Source organism: Ochotona curzoniae, unplaced genomic scaffold, assembly GCF_017591425.1.
Source record: "Ochotona curzoniae isolate NIBS_2020 unplaced genomic scaffold, NIBS_Ocur_1.0 contig_2692, whole genome shotgun sequence".
NCBI classification, from domain to species: domain Eukaryota; kingdom Metazoa; phylum Chordata; class Mammalia; order Lagomorpha; family Ochotonidae; genus Ochotona; species Ochotona curzoniae.
Window position 1 is genome coordinate 19,526,946 of NW_024465556.1, and position 20,455 is coordinate 19,547,400.

At 43.2% G+C, this 20,455-nt stretch overlaps 1 protein-coding gene across 2 annotated transcripts in view; it reads left to right on the top strand.

Annotated features, from left to right (window-relative positions):
- The window catches only part of LRMDA (leucine rich melanocyte differentiation associated), a 985,984-nt gene that overhangs the window by 553,170 nt on the left and 412,359 nt on the right, over positions 1–20,455 (top strand). For both annotated transcript variants that reach the window (XM_040976019.1, XM_040976020.1), the window contains 2 exons: positions 6,251–6,390; positions 17,394–17,511. In XM_040976019.1, the coding sequence (XP_040831953.1) occupies positions 6,251–6,390; positions 17,394–17,511 (258 nt within the window). The remainder of the gene's footprint in view (positions 1–6,250; positions 6,391–17,393; positions 17,512–20,455) is intronic.

Sequence of the window (20,455 nt, forward strand, 5' to 3'; positions counted from 1 at the left end):
TTTTAAAATTTTAAATGGCTCTATCTTTTTTCTTTTCTTTTCTTTTCTTTATTATTGTTATTAACATTGTATCATGTGATACAGTTTTATAGGTACTGGGATTCCCCCCAACCATCCCACAACCCTCCCCCCATGGTGGATTCCTTCCCCTTGCTGCATAACCGCAGTTCAAGTTCAGTTGAGATTCCTTCATTGCAAGCATATACTTAGCATAGAGTCCAGTTATTGTGACTGTTTTTCTAAGGGTCTCGTAATATTGAGTTCCACTACATTTAAGGGTTAATATTATGGCCCTGGAGAATTATGTAAACTTAACTAACTTGAGTTTTGCTATCTTCAAGGCAGGAATATGTGTTGAGAGGTTATTTTTGTAATGTTTACAATTTCTTAGTACCCTGCTCTCATTCTGTGAGTTGGGCAGCATTGGTGAACAAAACTCATTTTATGGAAAAACTGGAGGAGTAAGAGCGGTGGGGCTGTTGAATGCTGTTCACATATCCTGAAAGTCAGAGCTGGGGCCATCACAGCTGGAGGAAAGGAATGCAGATACAATAGGGAGCAGCTGCCCATGCTCTTCTTCTACTGGGCTGTCAGATTCCAAGCCTTATATCTGGCAGGGTTCCCCCCTCCCACCCGCCACCCCGAGCTCACCCATCATGCTTCCCTTCCCATCTGCCTAGCTCCTACTTGACCTCCCACCTTTGTTCTATTCAACCTAGCTTTAATGCTTTCCCCTGGCCAGTCTGAAAACCTGATGGTCTCTGACGACCTCTTCATCTCTTGCTCCTACTCCTTGGTTTATTTAGACTGACTGTGCTATCATCAGTCCCGGGCTTAACCCACTTCCCCTCCCTCCCATTCTTTTTCTCACCCATCCACGGGCATGCATCATCTACCTCTGGCTCGTCCACTAGTAGAAATGAGGAATTTGATAACTATCCCAGTCATATCCAGATCTACAAGTGAGGGACAAATGGGATATTTTGGAAAATACAACCATGTAATCTTTGAATGGCCAAGGGGATCTTCTGTACCTTCTGCTCTGGGGATTGGGCAAGTAAGTTGATTTGAAGTCACCGTTTGCTCTCTGTCACCCTGTTTGTTTCAGTTTTGCTTCAGTGTATGCAGCGGGTGAAAAGGAGTTTGTGCTACATTGTCATTGTGGAGAAATGCCTCGATTTTTTTCGTTGGCCCAGTTGGGCCATGTTGGGCTGGCCACTGTGCTGCCTCAGAACACCAGGCTTGAGTTTCAACAGCAATTTCCTGTCATCTTGCGGAAATCTCTGTGCCTTGTCAGGGGCCTCAGTTTATTTATAAAATGGACAGAATAGTGATAATCATCTCAGAGTCCTGTAGAGTGATCTCAATGGTATAGTATATGGGGGATCACACTGTTAACACCCAAAGACTTCACAACTCCCGTACATATTTTGCTGTTAGCTGAAGCCTCGGTGCTTTAAATAAAGAGAAGCCCAAACAGGAAGTGTCTGGGGAGCAGAGCTCAGCTGGCTGACAGCACTTGGGAAACTCCCATGGAGGTGTGCGTGTGCAAGACTCCTCAATTTTTAGGATTTTTGAGTCCCCTTTTCATTTTAGGAAATTGCAGGTCACTTAAAAACTTTTTTTAATCCTAGAAATGTAATTTCTTTAAGGCCTAGATTTGAATCTAGACCTTGCCATTTACCAACTGTGGTCTTTAACTCCAGTTTTCTTCACTGTTTTGCATATGGTAACTTTCTGAGCTGTGTGTGTGTTGTGTGTGTGTGTGTGTGTGTGTGTGTGTGTGCGTGTGTGTGAAGGAAAACAAGCGGTGTGCCATTATACTACCCAGTTAGCAATCACAAAATCCTATATTAGGATTTGCTCTGTTTACAGTCTTCCCTGCAGTTCCAGAGGCTGCCCTTCACCCTAGAGCTGATCCCAGCGGGAGAAACCTGCCCATTCATAACTGGGAAATAGCTTCCGGCCTGAGCGACTGGACATGGCTGCCTCCAGAGGCCCCCACAACTCACTCCTCCAAACTTTCAAGGCAAGAGGCTGCTTTGATCTTGGGCACTCTTTAGAAGCATCTCCCTTGGCAAGCCTTGCCATGACAGCTGGGCTCCGCCACGGCAACTTTCTGTAGAGAACACTGGGGGAAAAATTCTAAACGTCAAGTGCTCCAGAGAAGACTTGATGAGGAAGACCAGGTGTGTGCCACGCATCTAGCCATCCAGCTGCAGAGAGTTGAAATTGTGCCAGGTAGCTTCAAACTCTGAGGGGGAAAAAGGGGGAAAAAGCCACCCTGGGAGATTCTCCAGAATCTCCACAGCAGTGGTCTTTATTGCCTGAGGAGACATTTATCTGTCACTGGTCAGCTCTGCTTGATTTTCTATGCACCTTAAAAGGAGGACAGGTGGCAAGTCCTGTCTCAGAGTTTGCAACCAGCAAGGCAGAGCTGTGTTTCTCCTTGTTGACCCGAGACTGGGAAGCCAATTGGAACCCCTTCTCCCGATTCATCCTCTGGTGGTGTCAGTGGCAGGTGGGTGGCTTGAACAACACAGTCAGGGAGGAGTTGCCAGTGCTGTAGCAAACCACCTGTTTCAGCCCAGCTCTCATTTTGTATGCCAGTAACTGAAAGGCCTAAGAAAGGATCCAGCATGTATTTAGCCAGAACAGTAAAGGCGCATGTGTCTCATCTCTGAGTGCCTTGATTGAATTCCTGTCTCCAACTCTTGCCTCCGTCTTTCCATCAATGCAGACCCTTCGAGCCAGTGATCAAAGAACTGGATCCTTGCTGTCCATGTGGGAGTCTTGGATTTTTCAGCTTATGTCCTTTGTCCTTATCCACCCCTGCATTTGTGAGTGTTTGGGGAACGAGGCAGATGATGGGAGCTCTCTCTCTCTTCCTCTTAAAAGACATTAGAGGCCTGGGAAGAAGGAGCTTCTCCTACATAAAATATTCCAAATGAGATCAGCTCTGAAAATCCTTAGTATGTGGTAGCACTGGATGGCTGAAACTTCATAGGGCCTACAGCTTCTCTACCCAAGAAATTTCTATGAGCAGGACATTTGAATCACTCACCTCCTGTTCTGGGAAAATCCAGGTTTTGTGGAGGATGAATTCTATAACGTGGGGGATTCCAGTTAAAGGTAAAGACTGTGGGCCAGTGTTCTGCTTGTGACACTGGTACCATGTGTTAGAGAGAAGGTGGTTTGAGTCACTGCAGCCCTGCTTCCCATATAACTTCCTGTTCACACGCCTGTGAAGGCAGCAAATCATGATCCAAGTACTTGAGCCCAGACCACCCATGCGAGAGACCCAGATGGAATTCTTACCTTAGCTTTGGTCTGTTGTAGCCATTTGGAGAGTGAATCAGTGAATGAAAGATTTCTGTTTCCTTCTCTCAGTCACTTTGCCTTTCGAAAAAATAAATTTAAAAAAATGAAGACTATGAAACAATGTAAAAATACGTGTGAAATGAATATTTATTTAAAACAAAAATAGATCAAAGCAAATTTTTTAAAAATCTAATTTGATATGTACTGCAAATGTCAAAATACCCAGAAAAGTAACATTCTTTTTATAGATATGCCTGTGTAAGATTTTTCTTCTACTTCTTTTCTATTATAGCTATTCCCTTATAGCTTCATTATACGATGAAATTTTATAATGTTTTCTGTAGAGAGATAGAAGGGTAATTCCATCACTTAGTGTTAATCAAAATTGATTTTTATTTTAGCAGTTTAGAAATATTTCTTTCAAGTTTCCTCACTCATTATTGGTAATTTTATAGCTATATTATTGGTAACGTTTTTAGGTCTATTAAAGTTAGAGAACTGTCACCCATATTTTCCACATGTGTGCTATGTAAGATTTCAGGGCAGAGACTGACAGAGTGATGGGTTAGGCTATCACTTGCATCAAAGACATTTCGTGTCAGAATACTAATTTGAGTCTTGGCTGTTCTACTTCCAATCTAGTTTCCTGCGTGACTGACCATCCTTGGAATGAGGGTATATGGCCCTTGAGATTTCACAAGAACTGGACCATCAGACGTTATATCATTCCTAGGAGTACCTGATGTGTGGAATATATGGTTGGAACATCAGCAGTTTTTGGACCAGGACCCCCTGTAGGTAGATGTCCAGATATGGGGCCCTCCACCTTAAATGGCACTGTTGGTCCCAACTGGTCCTAGGTACTAGGTGGAGACTTCAGAAATTGTGGGGTGGGCACTCCAGAGTATTCCAGGGCTCCTGAAGTTCATCTGCCCAGTCCTAGGACAGTTCTGGAAAAGAGTGTGGCACAGCACATACTTTCCTTCATAGCAATGACTATGACACAGATTTTCTGATGGGAAAATCAGATTTTGCATGGAATTGCTCCCTGTCACTTTTCATGGGTAATATTTAAATGATTTTCATAAAGGCTGTGATTGTTGATCTTCAACAAGTGGTCATGAGTTTTGTCTTCAGTGTTGAACTGTGCCATGTTTTGATTCTGTATTTCCAGCTTTACCTCCCCAGTGGAAGCTTCTTGCTCAATTTCTTCATGAAAAACCCCATTCCTGCACCCTCTTTCTAATGTTCCTTTGTGGTCATCCCTGGGTGTTACTTGTGAAAGATTTGAAAGATTAACAGCTCTCATGTCCATGTTTGTGCCATTGTTTTTGTAACAGGAAGGATATCGGCAGATCAAAGCCAGCAGCTGGTGAGAAGGTTCACCCCATGGGAGTGTTGGCTTCCTGTTCGTATGCTTGTGCCTTCTCCGTGACTGCTTGTGCAGTGTTTGTTCTTGCATGTGATGGTGGATGGCGCAACAGGAGTTCTGATGAATGCCTGAAGGAACTTAGAGTGGGAATAAAATCTTCAAATATGTGGAGGCTCATGGTGTGGAGGAATAAGATGATTCCATGCATTTGAGCTGGCTCTATGAATAGAAGATGGAAGAAGAGTGAATCCCACAGCAAGGGCAAATGGTGATGGGTGTCAGAATGGAATGTACTGGCTTGTAGTGACCCCCTTGGCAGGTATGTTACAGGCTGGATTTAGATGTGTGTTAGAGTTTGTGCTGGTTTGACAAGTAGAAACACAGTCTAAAAATCTGAGTGACCCCCTCCAAGGTTAGATAACATCTTGATGGAATGCAAAGAACTTTTGATTTGATTTTACCTTCCTTTCCTCTGTCCAAGTGGACCTCTCAGGCTTGGGCTCCTGTGTACTGTATTTGCCCTGCTGTGTGCTCAGCTCCTGTATGCTGTACTGCCATTCCTGTCTACTGGTGCTAACTCCTTTTTATTTACATGCTCCTCATGGTCATGGTGTTTGTTTGTGGTCTGTCTAACTCTCACTTTGTCCATGGCTCAACTCCTCTGCCTGTGAAGTAAGTCAGGAGGTGATTTGTAGATTAAGTTGTCATCCAGCCCTTTCCAATACCTTTGAGTCCTTGAATCTCTGACTTTTGCCTTGCTTGGTTTGGGCATCTCTGTGAATGCCTTGATTAGACATGTGCGATGGCCCCTGTGGCGTGGCTGTTGGAGAGATCTCCACACCATGCCCCTCCTCTGTCTCCACTCCTCCATTCCTGCACAGATGACTAGATTCACATCCATCTCAGCAAGTGCATTTTGACGTGCCTGGTTGGTTCCACTTCTCCTTTCTCTCATTGTCTTGTCCTTTCCCTCAGTGCAGTGCTTTGTTGCTCTTAGGGAGTCTTCAAGCCATGCTTAGTTCCAATACTGGCTCTCACTTGAGATACGTGTTTGTTTGCATCTATGTGATTTCCTTAGATACCAGAGAGAAATGTGTGTGTATATTTTTTTAATGTGATGTTTGGAACTAGGCTTTGGTTTTTATTACTAGAAAAATATTAAGCTTTGTATATTATAATAAAATATTTTACTACATAGACTCTGTGTTTTATCTCTCTCTTTTTTAAAGCAACTGAAGAGGAAAGAAAAGTATGATAAACCATTTAGTGTATTCATTCTCCCTTAAGTGATCTGTACTCAGCCTTGCTTGTTCAAAGTTCAGTAGTGTTCCTGACAATGTGATTTAAAAACAAAACAAAACAAAACTAAACTAAACTAAACTAAACTAAACTAAACTAAACTAAACTAAACTAAACTAGGTATACTATGTTAAGTTGATTTTGACCCTTACTGTATAATTTGTGTGGACACAGTAGACTTGTCACTGTGAGGCTGATCGCCCATGGTACCTGCCAAGCCTTTTGTCCTTCTAGACCAAGCTCCTTAACTTTTGCCACATCACTGATTTGGAGGGTCTGCTGAATCACCTGGCAGAAGTGACCCCAGCTCTAGAGTATCTCAGTCTGCTGGGAAATGTGGCATGTCCCAATGAGCTGGTCAGCTTGGAGAAGGATGAGGAAGACTACAAGCGATACAGGTGAGTGTTTGATGGGAGAAGGGAGAAGTCATTGATGGAAACCACATAGGGTGCTTAGTAGGTGTTAGGTAAACATCAGGAGACTTCCATGACAGTGTTACACTGTCACCTTTTGTCTCCCTTTCTTGAGGTCCTAGGAGTGAATGAAAATGAAAGGTTATTTGGTGGTCTACATCATTTGGCAAGGTTTTTGTTTGTTTTAGAAGTGGCTAGGTAATTATTTTAAGCTTGGAAGTCATAGAGATTCTTTCACAATGCTTAAACTCTGCTGGCTGCTTTTGCAGCATGGAAATAGCCATAAATAATTTATATATAATTGGCCATTGCTATGTTTGCATAAAACTTTATTTACGAAACGGGCTGTGGGCTGGATTTGACCCATGGGCTATTAGTTCACTGACCTCTGCTGTTGATTGTTAGATCTTTCTGTGGTCTACCTCACAATCACTTGGAGAGAGACCATTTCCATTTGAAGTTTAAGGAGCCAACTAACTCTTAGCACCATCAAGCTGTTGCCTTGCTGTCCACCAGCCATGCATTCAGCTAGGCTCCATGTGGAAGGGTCTTCCTTTGAGTTACAAACTATCTTCCTTGAAGCCTCTGATCCAAGCTCACTTGCTCTTAATGAGTCTTCCTGATGTTGCACACTTCACTAGCTAATTTTATTTTTCTTCATTTTATAATCTGTATACTCTCCCTGTTGGTTTGTTTTATAAATGTTTTAATGGTACTTTTCACATGCGTAGCTTCTCTATTCATTATGATGTAAGCTTTCATTAACACCCTGCCCAAACCAGTGGGGCAGGATGGGGACAAATGAGAAAGAAGAAAGGAAGCAGTAGGCTGCTAGGGCTTCCAGGAGAGACTTGGATGGATTTTGAAAGAGGATAATGGCTTGAGGGGGGCTTGTTGAATCCCATAAAAAGCTAAGGTGACCCACAAAATAATATACTTGGAAGCATTAATTTTAAGGGAAAATTTGTAAGAAATGCTGATGACTATCAAACACTGTACTAAAACACACAAACATACATATACACACACATACCTACATGCAGGAATATAAGGCTAAGAAGGAATGCTGTTTCTCTGTTGGGAACAATTTTGTGCCCTTAACCCCATTTTCTAGGTGTTTTGATTAATTTGGTAAGAAATTTTAAACTGTTCTTAAAACATTAGAACAAGATTCTGATCCTATTTTTTAAAAAAGCTAAAGTCAGAGCCAGTAATGTGACACAATAGATTAAGCCAAAGCCTGTGACACTGATATCCCATACAGGCACTGGTTTGTGAGCCAGATGCTCTGTTTCCAATGCAGCTCCCTGATTACATGTCTGAGAAAACAGGAGAAGGTGGCTCAAGTGCGTGGGTTCCTGTTAATCCGTGTGGGAGAGCTCGCTAAAGCTCCTGGTGTCTACCTTCAGCCCGGCCCTGGAAGCTGTGGCTGTTTGTGAGGTGAACCAATCTATGGAAGATTTCCGTGTGTGTATGTGTGTGTGTGTGTGTCCCCACCCTATAATGCTTTCAAATAAATAAATCTTTAAAAATAGGGTAGGCCCTGATTTATTAAAAAAACAAACAAAAAAGTTCAGTAAGTCATCCTCTATCATGATCATGAGGATTTTCATTTGGGATTTGATAGTATAGATTTGTGTGAGAGTAATATATAAAACTACATAGAGTTTATGTCTCCCAGATGAATATTTTAATTTTCCAATCATCATGTTATATTTCTTAATAGCAGCATTTAATTTCCTTTTGGAACATTCTCAATTTTGAGGATTTCAACAACCTGATTTCAGGTCCCTGAAAATATGTTTTAACTTTGTTTAACTTTATTTTTACATACTTCTTCAAGAATCAAACAAGTTCTAGAAAATTGCCCCATGAACATTTTTGGTAGTTTGAAAGTGGGTGGTCCAGCAGTTGACATGTAAACTGCTGGTTGATTCCTTTATGTTCTATAGCATAATATCTACATTTGAGTTCTGACTTCAGTTCTCAGTTCTAGCTCCGTGCTCTGTGGGCTGTGGGATGAAGCAGATCATCTCTTAGTAAGTGGCTCCCTGCTACACAGGTGGTAGGCCTTAGTTGAATTTGTCTCCAGCTTTGTCGTGGTTCAGCCCTAGTCACAGTAGGCACTTGGAGAATGAATCCGTGAATGGGAGTTCTTTCTCTGTCTCTCAAATGAAAAGGTGGAAAGACCCCTCCCCATTTTGTTTTTGGTTCTCACATGTGTGCCTGTGTATGTGGCTGTGCACAGACATATATACATATGTACTCATATTTGCACACATGTGTGTTTATCTTATTTATTCATCAAATGAAAAAGCTATATTTGAATTCTACTTAAAGCAAGTTTTGTTGCTTTTCCACCCTAGAATGAGAGAGTGAAAGAGAGAGAGAGAGAGAAAGAGATTGAGAGAGGGAGAGGGAGAATATAAAACAAGTTTCTAATTCTAGTATATTCTATTCAATTTCAAATAGAGGGCTTGTAAGATTGTGTCAATGAAATAAAACACTATATCTTCAGAAACATAGTTAGACCCATGGTGTAAGGGGTCAGATGAGAAGATCCGATGAGGAGTCCAGCTTTGGGAATAGGATCTACAGAGTGGGAGGGCAGCCTTGGGCACTAATCTTTCACCGGGAATGTGCCTCTGAGTCATCCAGGGCTTTCTGATTCACCAAGGTGACAGCAAAACCTTTCACAGGTGACTCTGACATTGATTTGGCTTTGGCCTTGGCAGGTTCTTGGTTTCCAAGCCAGTTACAGCTCTTTCCCGACCATTTCACACCATTTTACATATCCAGTCTTGCATAGTTCTGCTATTCCTTGGTATATCTCAGCATTTAAAGAGCAGCTTCCAATGGGTAAGTGCCAAGCCTTATTCATTGAAGCTTTATGAATTCTTAAACTAGTGCTGGCCATGGGAAAATCTTGGTTGGCTTGCGATTTTTTTTCCCTTTCTGGAGCTGAGTCTTTTTAGATAGATGTGGGTCCCTTTGTGTACTTCCCATGCCCACTGTGGAGTCAGGTCAGTTTGCATGTCAACAGATGCAATCAAAACATGCAAGGAATGATATGCAGCTCGGTTCACACTCTGGGTCATGATTTATGGGGGAAGTGCTTGATTTTATGGGGTGTTTCTTCTCTTGGGCTCTTCTGAGTACCCTCTAACCTTCCCATTTTGGTCTTGTTTCCATGGAAGGAAGGCAGCAGTGAAGCCAATTGTTAGTACACATGTGGTGTGGTTGCCATGAGGGGCTGTGTTCTAGAGCTGGCACATAGCTGGAATTAGATATAGTCTGAACCACCTTGGAAAATCCTGATGTCACCCACGTGGATGGCAAGGTGCCAGCCCTGTGGGAGCACCAGCATGAAAGGGCGGAAGGAATGTGCTATGTAGTCACAGCCCAGCATTTGAGGTCGTTGAATGAAATAGTTCTCTAATAGGTTTAAGTTTTCTATTCATTTATGGTTTGAGTTTTTGTTGCTGATTTGATGAGCACTCACCCATGTATTTGGAGGAGAGTGATGTGTGTGAGATGTACTTCCGTGCTATGCTCTGTGAGCGGCTCTGCTTTGTTTATCAAGGAGTTTGTGCTTCATTTGTCCCTGAGAAATCTTTGGGCTTCCCAAGATGACTTTCGAATTTAAAATTCCTGTGGCATTTGAGTTTATACAAAGCAATGTGACTGCTTTTTTTCTTTTCCTTTTGGTGAAATGTTTTCCTGGCCCCTCATCCACAAACCATGGGATCTGCCTTCTCTGTAGCTGTTACCCAGAGCCCAGTAGTGAAGCCTCTATGTAAATTTATGTGACATTTTCGCTAGAAAATTGCTTAAAAAATGAATGATATTTCTACAGTTTACTGTTTTTCACTTTAAGTACATTTTCTGACAATATGTCTTCTATTAATCATTTAAGCAATGGTAGGAGCCTTAAAGGAGTGCATTCAGAAGCAAGAACCCATGGTTCATTTAGTGCTGTCTAGAAAAATTTCTTATTGATTGGCATCCTCTGTGGTTATGTGATGTAATATTTATAATATGTCACCCAGCCATACATCAAAACAAGTGTGTCTGTTGTTTCATTTCCATGGGAGATGTTGATTTCAAAGAGGTCAGCCCAGTTTTAGGTCACATTGTGGCCAGCCACTGGACCAGAAATGGGAAGTGACTAGATTTATGTAGTTATTGGAAATGGCATTACAGATGCTGGGGTTTCTGCTGAGGCTTGCCTTGCAAGCCCCCCCCCCCCTGCCGTATTTACCACCCCCTTTCACTGCCTCACTCACCCCCTCTGCACCCAGTTGGATTTTTTTTGGCACACATCCCCCTGGTAAAATAGGCTATTTAAACTTGTGTGTGAGCCTGAACACACTACCAAGTTGTTGCACAGTACCCTGGCCTTATTGGGGCAGGAGCAAAACCATGCCTGGGGTTTCCCTTTGCCATTCATCATAGATCATGGCTGAGGAACGTCCATTATTGGGTTATTAAAGGAGCTTGAAATTGCCTTCATTGCTGTGCACACACACTGTTGTGCACATACAGTCTGGGACTGAATACTGAATGGAAGCAAATGTAGCAGCATTAACTTTCAGAGTTTGTGCAAGAAAAGAGCAGCAAGACTTGGCCTGAGAAACCACCACAAGGTTCTATAGATGTCAACACTGGCTGAATAAATGAACCAAATGATCAAATGTGGGATACTTGGGACCTGAGAAGTGCATATTGTTTGTCTTCCCTTGCATTCCCTTTTTCTTCTTTTTAGTGCAGAAAGAAGAGTGCAGAGATGCAGCAGTTGACAAGTGGTGGACTTGCCCTTCCGAGAAAAGACATCGGGCTGTTGGTCTGCCTTCTCTTCTCCCATCTCCAGACCCTCTATCCTGTATTCTCTCCCACCACTGCATCTCTAGTTGGCCTCTCCTTTCTCCCTTTTTCCTGGTAGGCCCCTTTGTATTCCTTGTATCATTAAATTGTTGACAGTGTGATACCCTCCCTTTGTTGCCCTGCAGGGAACAGTCGGTCCTGAGGCATACCCAGTGTGTGTGTCACTCCTTGCAGAGGTCCTCCATGGCAGGCTGCTGGCTGTGCAGGTCTGCCACCATTTCCCAGCTGAATGGGAGCTGTAAAACTTGTGGCTTACATAACCCAGGGAGCACTCTCTAGCTAATCTACAATCTGGGCTTTGAAGATCGCAAGAAAGCAAAGGTCATGACCCAAAGATCAAAGTGACAGAAGCCCACAGAGTAATTGCCGGTTACCCTCTGTAGAGGGCCTTGGTCTGTCCTGTGGGTGTATTGTTTGCCAGGGGACTTCAAACATGTTGCCAGTGAACTGTGAGCCACATCAGCTGGCCCTTGCCACTCGTCAGACTTTCATTAATGCTGTAGGTGAGCTCACTTCAGCTCATTAGAGTGAGATCATTGTCATCTCTGAGAGCATCTGGACTCATTCCATTCACAGCATTCATCCATTGCTCTTTGGTCTTTATTGACTTTTTCTGACAGTCCTCTCTCACCTGGAGGGGCTGTGGCAGTGTGTGTGTGTGTGTGTGTGTGTGTGTGTGTGTGTGTGTGTGTGTGTGTGTGTGTGTGTTGGGGGTTACAAGGAAATTGGAGTAACAGGCAAGGATAATGTGGATGTATTGATTGTCAGTCAACTTTGAAGCACATAGGATTCAAGGCAAATAAAATCAGAAGGAACCTTGTGCATAATTCATTCCCCCTCATTGTGTAAATGGGGAAACTGAGGTTCAAAAAGCTGCTGGATGTTGAACTAAGTATCCACAGCAAGACGTGCTGAAGGTCCATTTCTTTCCTCTGCTTAGTTAGTCTTTACACGTTTCCTATTGAAAACCTTCCTCTCCTTTGATTTTATCCCACACACTTAAGGGCTTCTGTCTCAACAGAGTTGTACATAAGCCATTGCTAATCTAAAAAATTAGCCAGACTTGTTTAGTAGTTGATGAATACTTTTGGTTAGCATGAGGTAACCCATGTTACTACATGGAATTGTAACCCAGTCAAGAGTGGAGAAGCTTGATGCATGCTTGGATCTTCCCTCCACAAGGTGTGAATCTTTGGAAAAGATGGAAAACATGGTTGGTTGGTATTTTACCCAAGAATCCCTTCCAGGGCCCCAGCTAGGAGATTAGTAACTTGTGCCATTTCCACACTTCCCAGGCATGGGAGTAAGAAGGCAGCAAGAAGCAATGTGAAGAAGCAATAGAAGTCTATAAGCATAAAGAAGCAGAAAAATCTCCAGTGACTCTGCCTGGTTCAAGAACTGGACATTTGATATTTCTTGAGTGGGGCAATGGATTAACAAACATGGCAGCCAACCCCATAGAAGCAGACAGTGCGGATCTAGCTGGGCTCTTGTGTGGTTGTGCAGTGCTGTTGGGGAGCAGCCAGTTCCTCTGGGGTAACAGTTGTGGGCAAGAGGAAAGAACATCTTCTTCTCTCAGTTCAAGCTGACAAATGCCAGAGCCCGAGGAATGGAGCAGAGAGAATTGGTTTCTGAACAAACACACAAACAGAAAAACAAACAAAATGAAACCCTTCTGGCTGTGTTCTTTTTTCCTCGTCCTAAAGGTTAAGAGGGGTCCTGGAGGAGGAAAACGGTCATTCTATAGGAGAAGAGAGAGACCCTCAATAGCTATGGGTGTCTTACTTTTAGGAAATCCATTTCTATGCTGAGACAAACGGATCTTTGAACACTGCCTGCCAGGGATCGCTGCTCCCTCATCAACAGCCTCTGTCTATGTTACAGATGGGAGAGGTTCTGAGTCCCACCACCACCAATGCCCCCCTCAGGGGCAGCGCTATTCCCCCCTGCCACCTTGAGAAGGTCAGGAAAATTGGAGCTGCCCTCTGGAGTTAGGGACGTGAGACTCAGAATGTAGAAGGATCTCTTTTCATTAAGCAATTCCCGGACTTAACAAGCAGTTTTATAAATCTGAAGCTGTCTGTGGGTGTCACAGGATTTATAGACGGGGGTTTCTGCCATAAAGTGGTTTATGATGGCTGCCTTCTGTGTTATTAGTAGCTGTCTCTTCTTTCAACCAGTGCTGTTTGATAATAGCCTTAAAACACCCAGAATTACTTACCTACAAGCCCCATTCCCGATAGCCCCTGTTGACAGTCTGAATAAGTTTACTGCCCTTTTGTTGTACTTTACCTTCAAAACAAACTGATTGAACCATCAATAGCTCGTGGAGGCTGACAGAGGGCTGTCATCTGGACTACCCTTGTGATTGCAGGTTATCTGGGGGAGTTAACCTTCCCGCATTGTTAACTGAAATGTTTTATGTACTATGCAACTTTAGGATACGGCTGTGATAACCCCAGTAACTAAGTCATACATCACAGTGAAGAGATTTTGGTGCAACAAATAACCCTGGATTAAATTTACAAGGACTGAATTGATATTGTAAAAGCCTTCATTCTGTGGCTTCGGGAATCCTCTCACATTTTTATGGCAAACTTGTGTTACACTCAGGATTGAAGCTCTGGCTTTTGACACCCTGACATGACCTAGAACAAAGGGAAATAGATCTCCCAAGACCAGGCTGGCACCAGCAGGCAGGAAGCCCACTGACTTATCACTCAGTAATAATGTTTGGAGCTAGTTCCAAGCCAGTATGGGGTAGAGGAAAGATGGTGGACATGACCACTCTCTGTATTTGTGTACTGTTTACATGGTGGAGGGGCAGACTGTTGACTGAACCAAGGCCCTGCTGCCTCACTACACTCACAATTCCCAAACTTATTCCTCGTGGGGTCATTCTCATCAAAACATTGGTTCTCAGCAGGAGCAGCTGCAGCACCTGGGCACGTATTAGAAACATAAATTCCAAGTCCTGTTACACACCACCTGAATCCAACCCTCTGGCTGATGTGGATTTTAGCAAGACCCCAAGGGATCTTGATGACTGCTGAAGTCTGAGTGGCCATGCTAGAATAGAAGCTCCTTGAGAGCAGACAGCGTGCTGCTGTATTCAGCAGCTTACGCTTGGTAGCGGCACAGTACCTGGCAGGTGGGGGCTGCTTGGTAGCTGTCGGTGGAAGGTGGAGTAAGGGAATGGAGGAAGACATTCCACAGGAAGGACTCTGGAGTCTCAGAATGAACAGCCTAGGTGTTCCTATTACCCCTCAAACTCTTCTAGGTGGCTTCCGGGGAACTGAGGTTACTTTTCTGGTGGGGAGTCCAGTTACCTTGAAGGTCGGGATGACCAAAATTACTTTGTAAGCTGTTTCTGTTACTCTGTAGGAAGAACGCACAGAAAACAGCAGCTCTTTGTCATCTTAGACTTTCAACTACCTTGAAAGTCAGCACCTCTCTCCCTGCTTTCCCTTTGATTTCAGGGCTGTGATCCAAAGGGAGGCGAAATGACAGTCTGCGGTCTGTTGTCATCCTGGTTCCTGCCAGCCCTGTGAAGGCATCTTTCACTCCATCGTTAAACATTGGCTGATTTTCTAATACTGATGTTTTCTTCACCTGAATATTCATCTTTTCCCACCCTACACTTAGTGGGTGTCTTTACTCCTTTGAGCGTCACTCCTGACATACTGTTTCTGTCTGTACACGTCTTTATTTGAAAGACTCTGTTGTCATCCAGACTTTGCCGCTACAAGCCGAAGGTGCAGGCTTCCTCCTGCAGACTAGGGCTGGTGAAAGTTCTGCTGGGGCATAGAAAGGGCACCTAAGCCCTTTGTGGGGATTTCCTATGTGGGGATAGAGTTCAGGGGCAAGTGGAGAGACTGAAGAGAGGTTTCAAGGAGAAACAGGAAGGAGGCTTCCTAGGTGAAGACCTGGGGAGGTGGCAGGAATCAGGCAGTCAAATTCGAGGCCCTCACGCAATGGGATGGGCCTTCCTGGGGGAGGAAAACTGAATTTGACAACACCCTCAGCAGATTTCAGTGAACAATGGGAAAGTTTTTGCCTGCAGCTGACTACACTCTTGCCTCTGGTTTTTGAGTGATCTGCCAACCACCTCTTCTACTTGGATAAGCTAAGAAAAGCCTCTTGCTGTTATAAGATTGCCTTCTGAGAGAGGGTCCTGGCGCTCAGAGTCTGCTGTTCCATAGAGTAGGAGGTATACCCAAAGTAGCTCTGAGTAAGCTAGGTACTTGGGGTGTCTTTAGGATTTGAATCTTTTCTGGGGTTTTCCTGTTCTGCTTTGTCTCTTTGGTATGTGGTCCTCTGGTGCATAGCATAGATCTTTTTCTCAGTGCCACCACAGCTGTTCTTTACATAACCCCAGACATATAGCAATACTGACTTCTGATTTCTCTGTGCTACTGAGTCTTACCCTGACATTGCCAACTGATGTGAGACCAAGAATCATGTCATCTTTTCTGAGCACCTTCCATGGGAGTACTTTAAAAAGTTCATGGAATATGGAGCTAAATGTGTTTACTTTTGGGATCCATTCTTAGTTTTCTCATAATATTCATTTTTAAGAACTGTGTGAAGACTATCTTATATGCTTAGATCTTCAGCATTTATATCCTAAATAATTATCTTTTAATTCTTCTCTTCTGTGAACTTTTGAACCATCTCTGTGTTTGTATAACTGAAATGGACTAGGATGCCCTTGTGTACATCCTAGGGATTATTTTCAAGATCAAGCGAAAGTAAGCAAATAAATTTGCCGATAGTGATGAGATGAAGTTATAAGATTAATTACTTGGATTTCATTAAAAAATGGAGTTGAAAAGATAATTTTATTATAGTACAGAAGTATTTGAAATCCATACATACCTTTTTCAAGATAGGTATCTTTCACGAACTGCTGAAGAGTTCTTGTAATTAAAAAATAATTTCAGAGTGGCCAGTGTTGATATGTGACTTCAGTAGTACGGAGAAAAGAGAGGGCAATGTGTTCTAGAAGTTTAGAAGAAGGCTTTGTGACAGATGGGGATTGGGAGATGAGTGGATGATCAGGAAAGAAGTGACTGATTCCTTGGGAGATAAGCCATTGCTCTTGACATTGGGTACTTAGTTCTTCTTCCTAAGAGGAATAGGATCTAAACAATTGCTTGCTTATGGATGGAATATAAGCATCTGACAGAAAATGTCTGAACTGCTGACTGGGAGAAGTCAAGACATGTACATGCATTTTCTTTCTTTATTAATCTTAAAACTTATACCCTGGCCACGAACATTTTTGTATCAATTCCATATACACCTGTGTGAAGATAATTCATCACAAAAGTAGCTACTGGCTTATCCCTGGAAGTATAATGAATGCCAAAGAGCATTTGCAAGGGAATTCAGGCCACATAGCATTTGTTAGGCAGTGAAGGGCTCCTGGAAGCCAACTCTCCTTTGCCTTCTCCTTGGTAAAGACTATCTTCATATGGTTAGTATGGGAACAATCCAGTGATGAACAGAAAATACTCCTCTGATCTTCAGCTTGATCCTTCAGGAAAGTATTCCCAAGCCACCTGTGTTCCTTACTTCTCCAAGTCACCCAGGCTGTGCCAACCTAGTTGACTGTCCCCAGTCACAGGAAGTTTTCGATTGTCTCAGCTGCAGATTGATCATTTATTGTAATCTCACAGATGAGAATGACACAGATGCCTCCTAGGAATGGCACTGGCATGAACTATACAAGCCAACTGCAGATTCATTTTTACAGAGGTTTTCCTGTGTCGCAAAGAGACTGAGATCATGTTCTGGTCATTAAGAAATAAATACATTGATTACATTCCAGTGGTTAATTTAAAGGCTTGAGACTGTGTGTATCCACTTGTGAGTCAAGCACAGCCAGTAATGTGCATGTCTAACATATCATTGTATGTTTGTGAAATGTCCCAAGAAGTGATGTTTTTTTTCCTTTGTGCAAGAATAGAGGTAACATAGCAACCAGGATCTGAACTCCTGCAGACCCTATAATGGGAATTCCTAAAAACCAGACAAAGTACCTGAACCCCTGAGATTCTCACTCCAATCATCCTGATTTGTCTTGGATCTTTCTCTTCCAGGTGTTTTGTCCTGCACAAGCTGCCCAACTTAAAGTTTCTGGATGCCAAGAAGGTAACCAGACAAGAGCGAGAAGAGGCATTGGTCAGAGGGGCCTTCATGAAAGTGGTGAAACCCAAGGTGAGTTGTCTCCATCCCCCACTGTTCATAGGTGATATCCATCTGCCAGTGCTGGTTACTCTGCCAGTGTCCTGCTATGTCTTTGGACAGCAGCCTAGGATCACCTGTCAGTCTACAGGAAGGTGAATGTAAGTATGCACTGAGCTTTCTTGAGTCCAAATCTAAGGATTTGTTGTTTGTAAAGTGATTCACTCCTTGTGCACTTTTTGTTTTTATCAGTAAACAGCACATAGTCATTTCAATGGTGACACTTCAGGGGTTATTTCAGGTTCCCTACTTAAACAAATTTCCAAAATACAGCCCCTGAAGGCCTGGGGTTGGCAAAGGAGATAGTATTGGACAAATGACCTTGTCTGGAATGGATAGAATTTCCATAGTGCATGAGAGGGGGTCTTCTCTCTTGCTAGCAAAGGGGTTCTGGGGAGAAATGGTTTTCTCCTGTTGCAGACTGTAGTGTCGCAGCTCTCTGAGACATTGTTGTGTTGGAAGGCAGTGCTTTCTCATAGTGTGTTCCTCAGCTGCCATGTGTATTGCACCATGTAGCTCTCCAGAGCTCATCCTGGTGGAGCTTGTTGGCCTTCCCTTGATGAGCTGAACATACATGGATTCCACATATGCAAACATCCTAATGGTAGCTCTAATGAAGCTGGTAGAGTGTGCAACTTCAGGGACTCAGATAGAGGGAGGTGTTTGAAATAAGTGCACAGCTATCTCTGTGTGAGGAGTTAGGGTCCATGATGGAAATCAGTGGGTTGGGGAATGTACTTGATGACCCCATTGGAGAGCTGTCATCTCCCTGGGACTCTGTGGAACTATGAGGTTATCTCATAGGCCATTGTCTCCTCTGTGTTAAAAATACTGGCACAGAAACCTAAGGGAGTAGATTCTCTTCAGTTATTGGCGCCTAACATGCTACACATTCTTCGTAAGCCATTAAGGACAAAGGGGAGGAGAAAAATCAAATGAGACCAGCACAGAACATATCCCAAATCTCTTGCATTGAGCAACTTGAATGGTATCAAGCCTGAGGCCACTATCTCTCCCTGAACCAAGGAGGTGCAACTAATTTCCCATTATTCTGAGTAAAATTGCTAACAGTTATGGAAATATATGATACGGAGAGTGTAGTGCTGGCAGATAAATGTATTGTTACCTGTTTCAGCATGTGGGAAATTAATTGAGTGATTCATTCCATAGCTGTTTAAGTGTTAACAGTTCTCCATCTGCATCGGGGCATGGATTTGACATATTGCACATGACTACCTTTAGTCATTCCAGGTTTTGTAATTTTGTTCAAACAAAATAATTTATTTCTTGGTTTTCTTTTCAAGTTTTTTTTTTAATTTTGGTGAAAAAGAAAATCCCAGAGACAGCTGATATCACTGAGTCTCAGAAAATCCAAATGAACTCTTGATACTTGACTTGGGCTGTTATAAATGCTGACTTGGTGTTCTTTCCTTATCTGTGTGCTTGTGTTGAGCCATCTAAGTTGGTTTTTACCCTGCTGTCCTATGCTTTGTCACAGAGGGCTCTACATCTTCATTGGAAATTCGAAGAGGCTAGTAAATACAATACCGCCATATTTGGATGGAGTACTCCATGCCTGCCTCCCCACCACCATCTCTGATGTTCTTTGTATGCAGATTTGTGAATCATTCATCACTTAATTCTATAAGGAAGAGATCATTGGTTCACTTTACAGAGGAGGTTGCTCAGGGCCAGACAGGGAAGTTAGCTGGACTGCCCTAGGTCATGGGGCTAGACATTGCCAGAGTCAGTTTACTTGGTCATACTCCTCTCATTCCAGTGTCTCACCTGGGGAAGGAATAAGCCAAATAGTTTCTTCATGGACTCATTGTTCAAACAAAATCTTCTAGGAAGGCCTTAAATGGAGAAAGCAGGAGAAGTCGGACTAGAAATGAGAGGTATTGAAATCCTACCTTGCCTGTGAAAGAGGCTGGGAATAGCTCCTGCAGCTACAGCCTTAGCTGGAGTCATTAGCAACATCAGTAGAAATGTTCTTTCGAGTTCCTAATTAGTTTCCAATCAATTATAGAATTAGCTCATGTTTGTGTGATTGACCTTAACATCCATCCTAACTATATTAAGCGTCCATATGCCCATTAATTCTTGGGGGACAGAGAAAAAAAATATTCCTGCAACATGTGGGACCTTAGGTTCCTCTGCATGGTCACATGATGTGCAAAATAGAGGGGTCTCAGCGTCGCTGGGTCTGTGCCCTGATGTTACAGATGAGGGAATGGGCAACTGCAGCTTTCCTCAGCACCAACCTCCTGTCTGGCAGAAGTGACACCAGCACCCAAGGGTCTCATCTTTAGATAGGAATTCCATGTAGGTCACAATCTTTCAGGAACGTGAGAGATTCCTGTGTTTCTCGGTTTTGTGAAGTGTGTGCAGTCAACCCCCTTGTTCTTTTCTGAAATAGGCCTGGGCACTTTTTTTTGCTGATAGAAGGAGACCAGAATGGGCCCCTTGTTGATACATTTGGCATCAAAAAGGCCGGTTCTCTCCTGGCTACCAGTTGCACAGACATATGTTTGTTTCCATGCAGGTGTGTACACTTTCTCTCTGTGTATGTATATACATTTGCATGTTTTGGGAGGTATGTGTACGCCTGGAGTCAGCTTCTAAGTGGAGAGCAGCTTCCTTCCTGCAAGTTGCCAGCGTGGTGCTGAGCACGCTTGCTGAAGTCTATTTTTCATAATACAATCAGCATCTCAGGTCTGCTTCTGTCCTTTCCAAGGCGGCTATGGGTTGTTGTGCTTACTCAGCAGAATGCTGTGACAGATCATCAAGGGGGCCATGATTTGGGGGGCTGTTTTCATTTTATTCCTGGCATAAAATATTTGGGAGCATGGCAAATGCCTCTCTCATCACAGCCCTTGCCTCGGAGGTAGGGAACAGGCCAGTCTGCGTGTTCCCA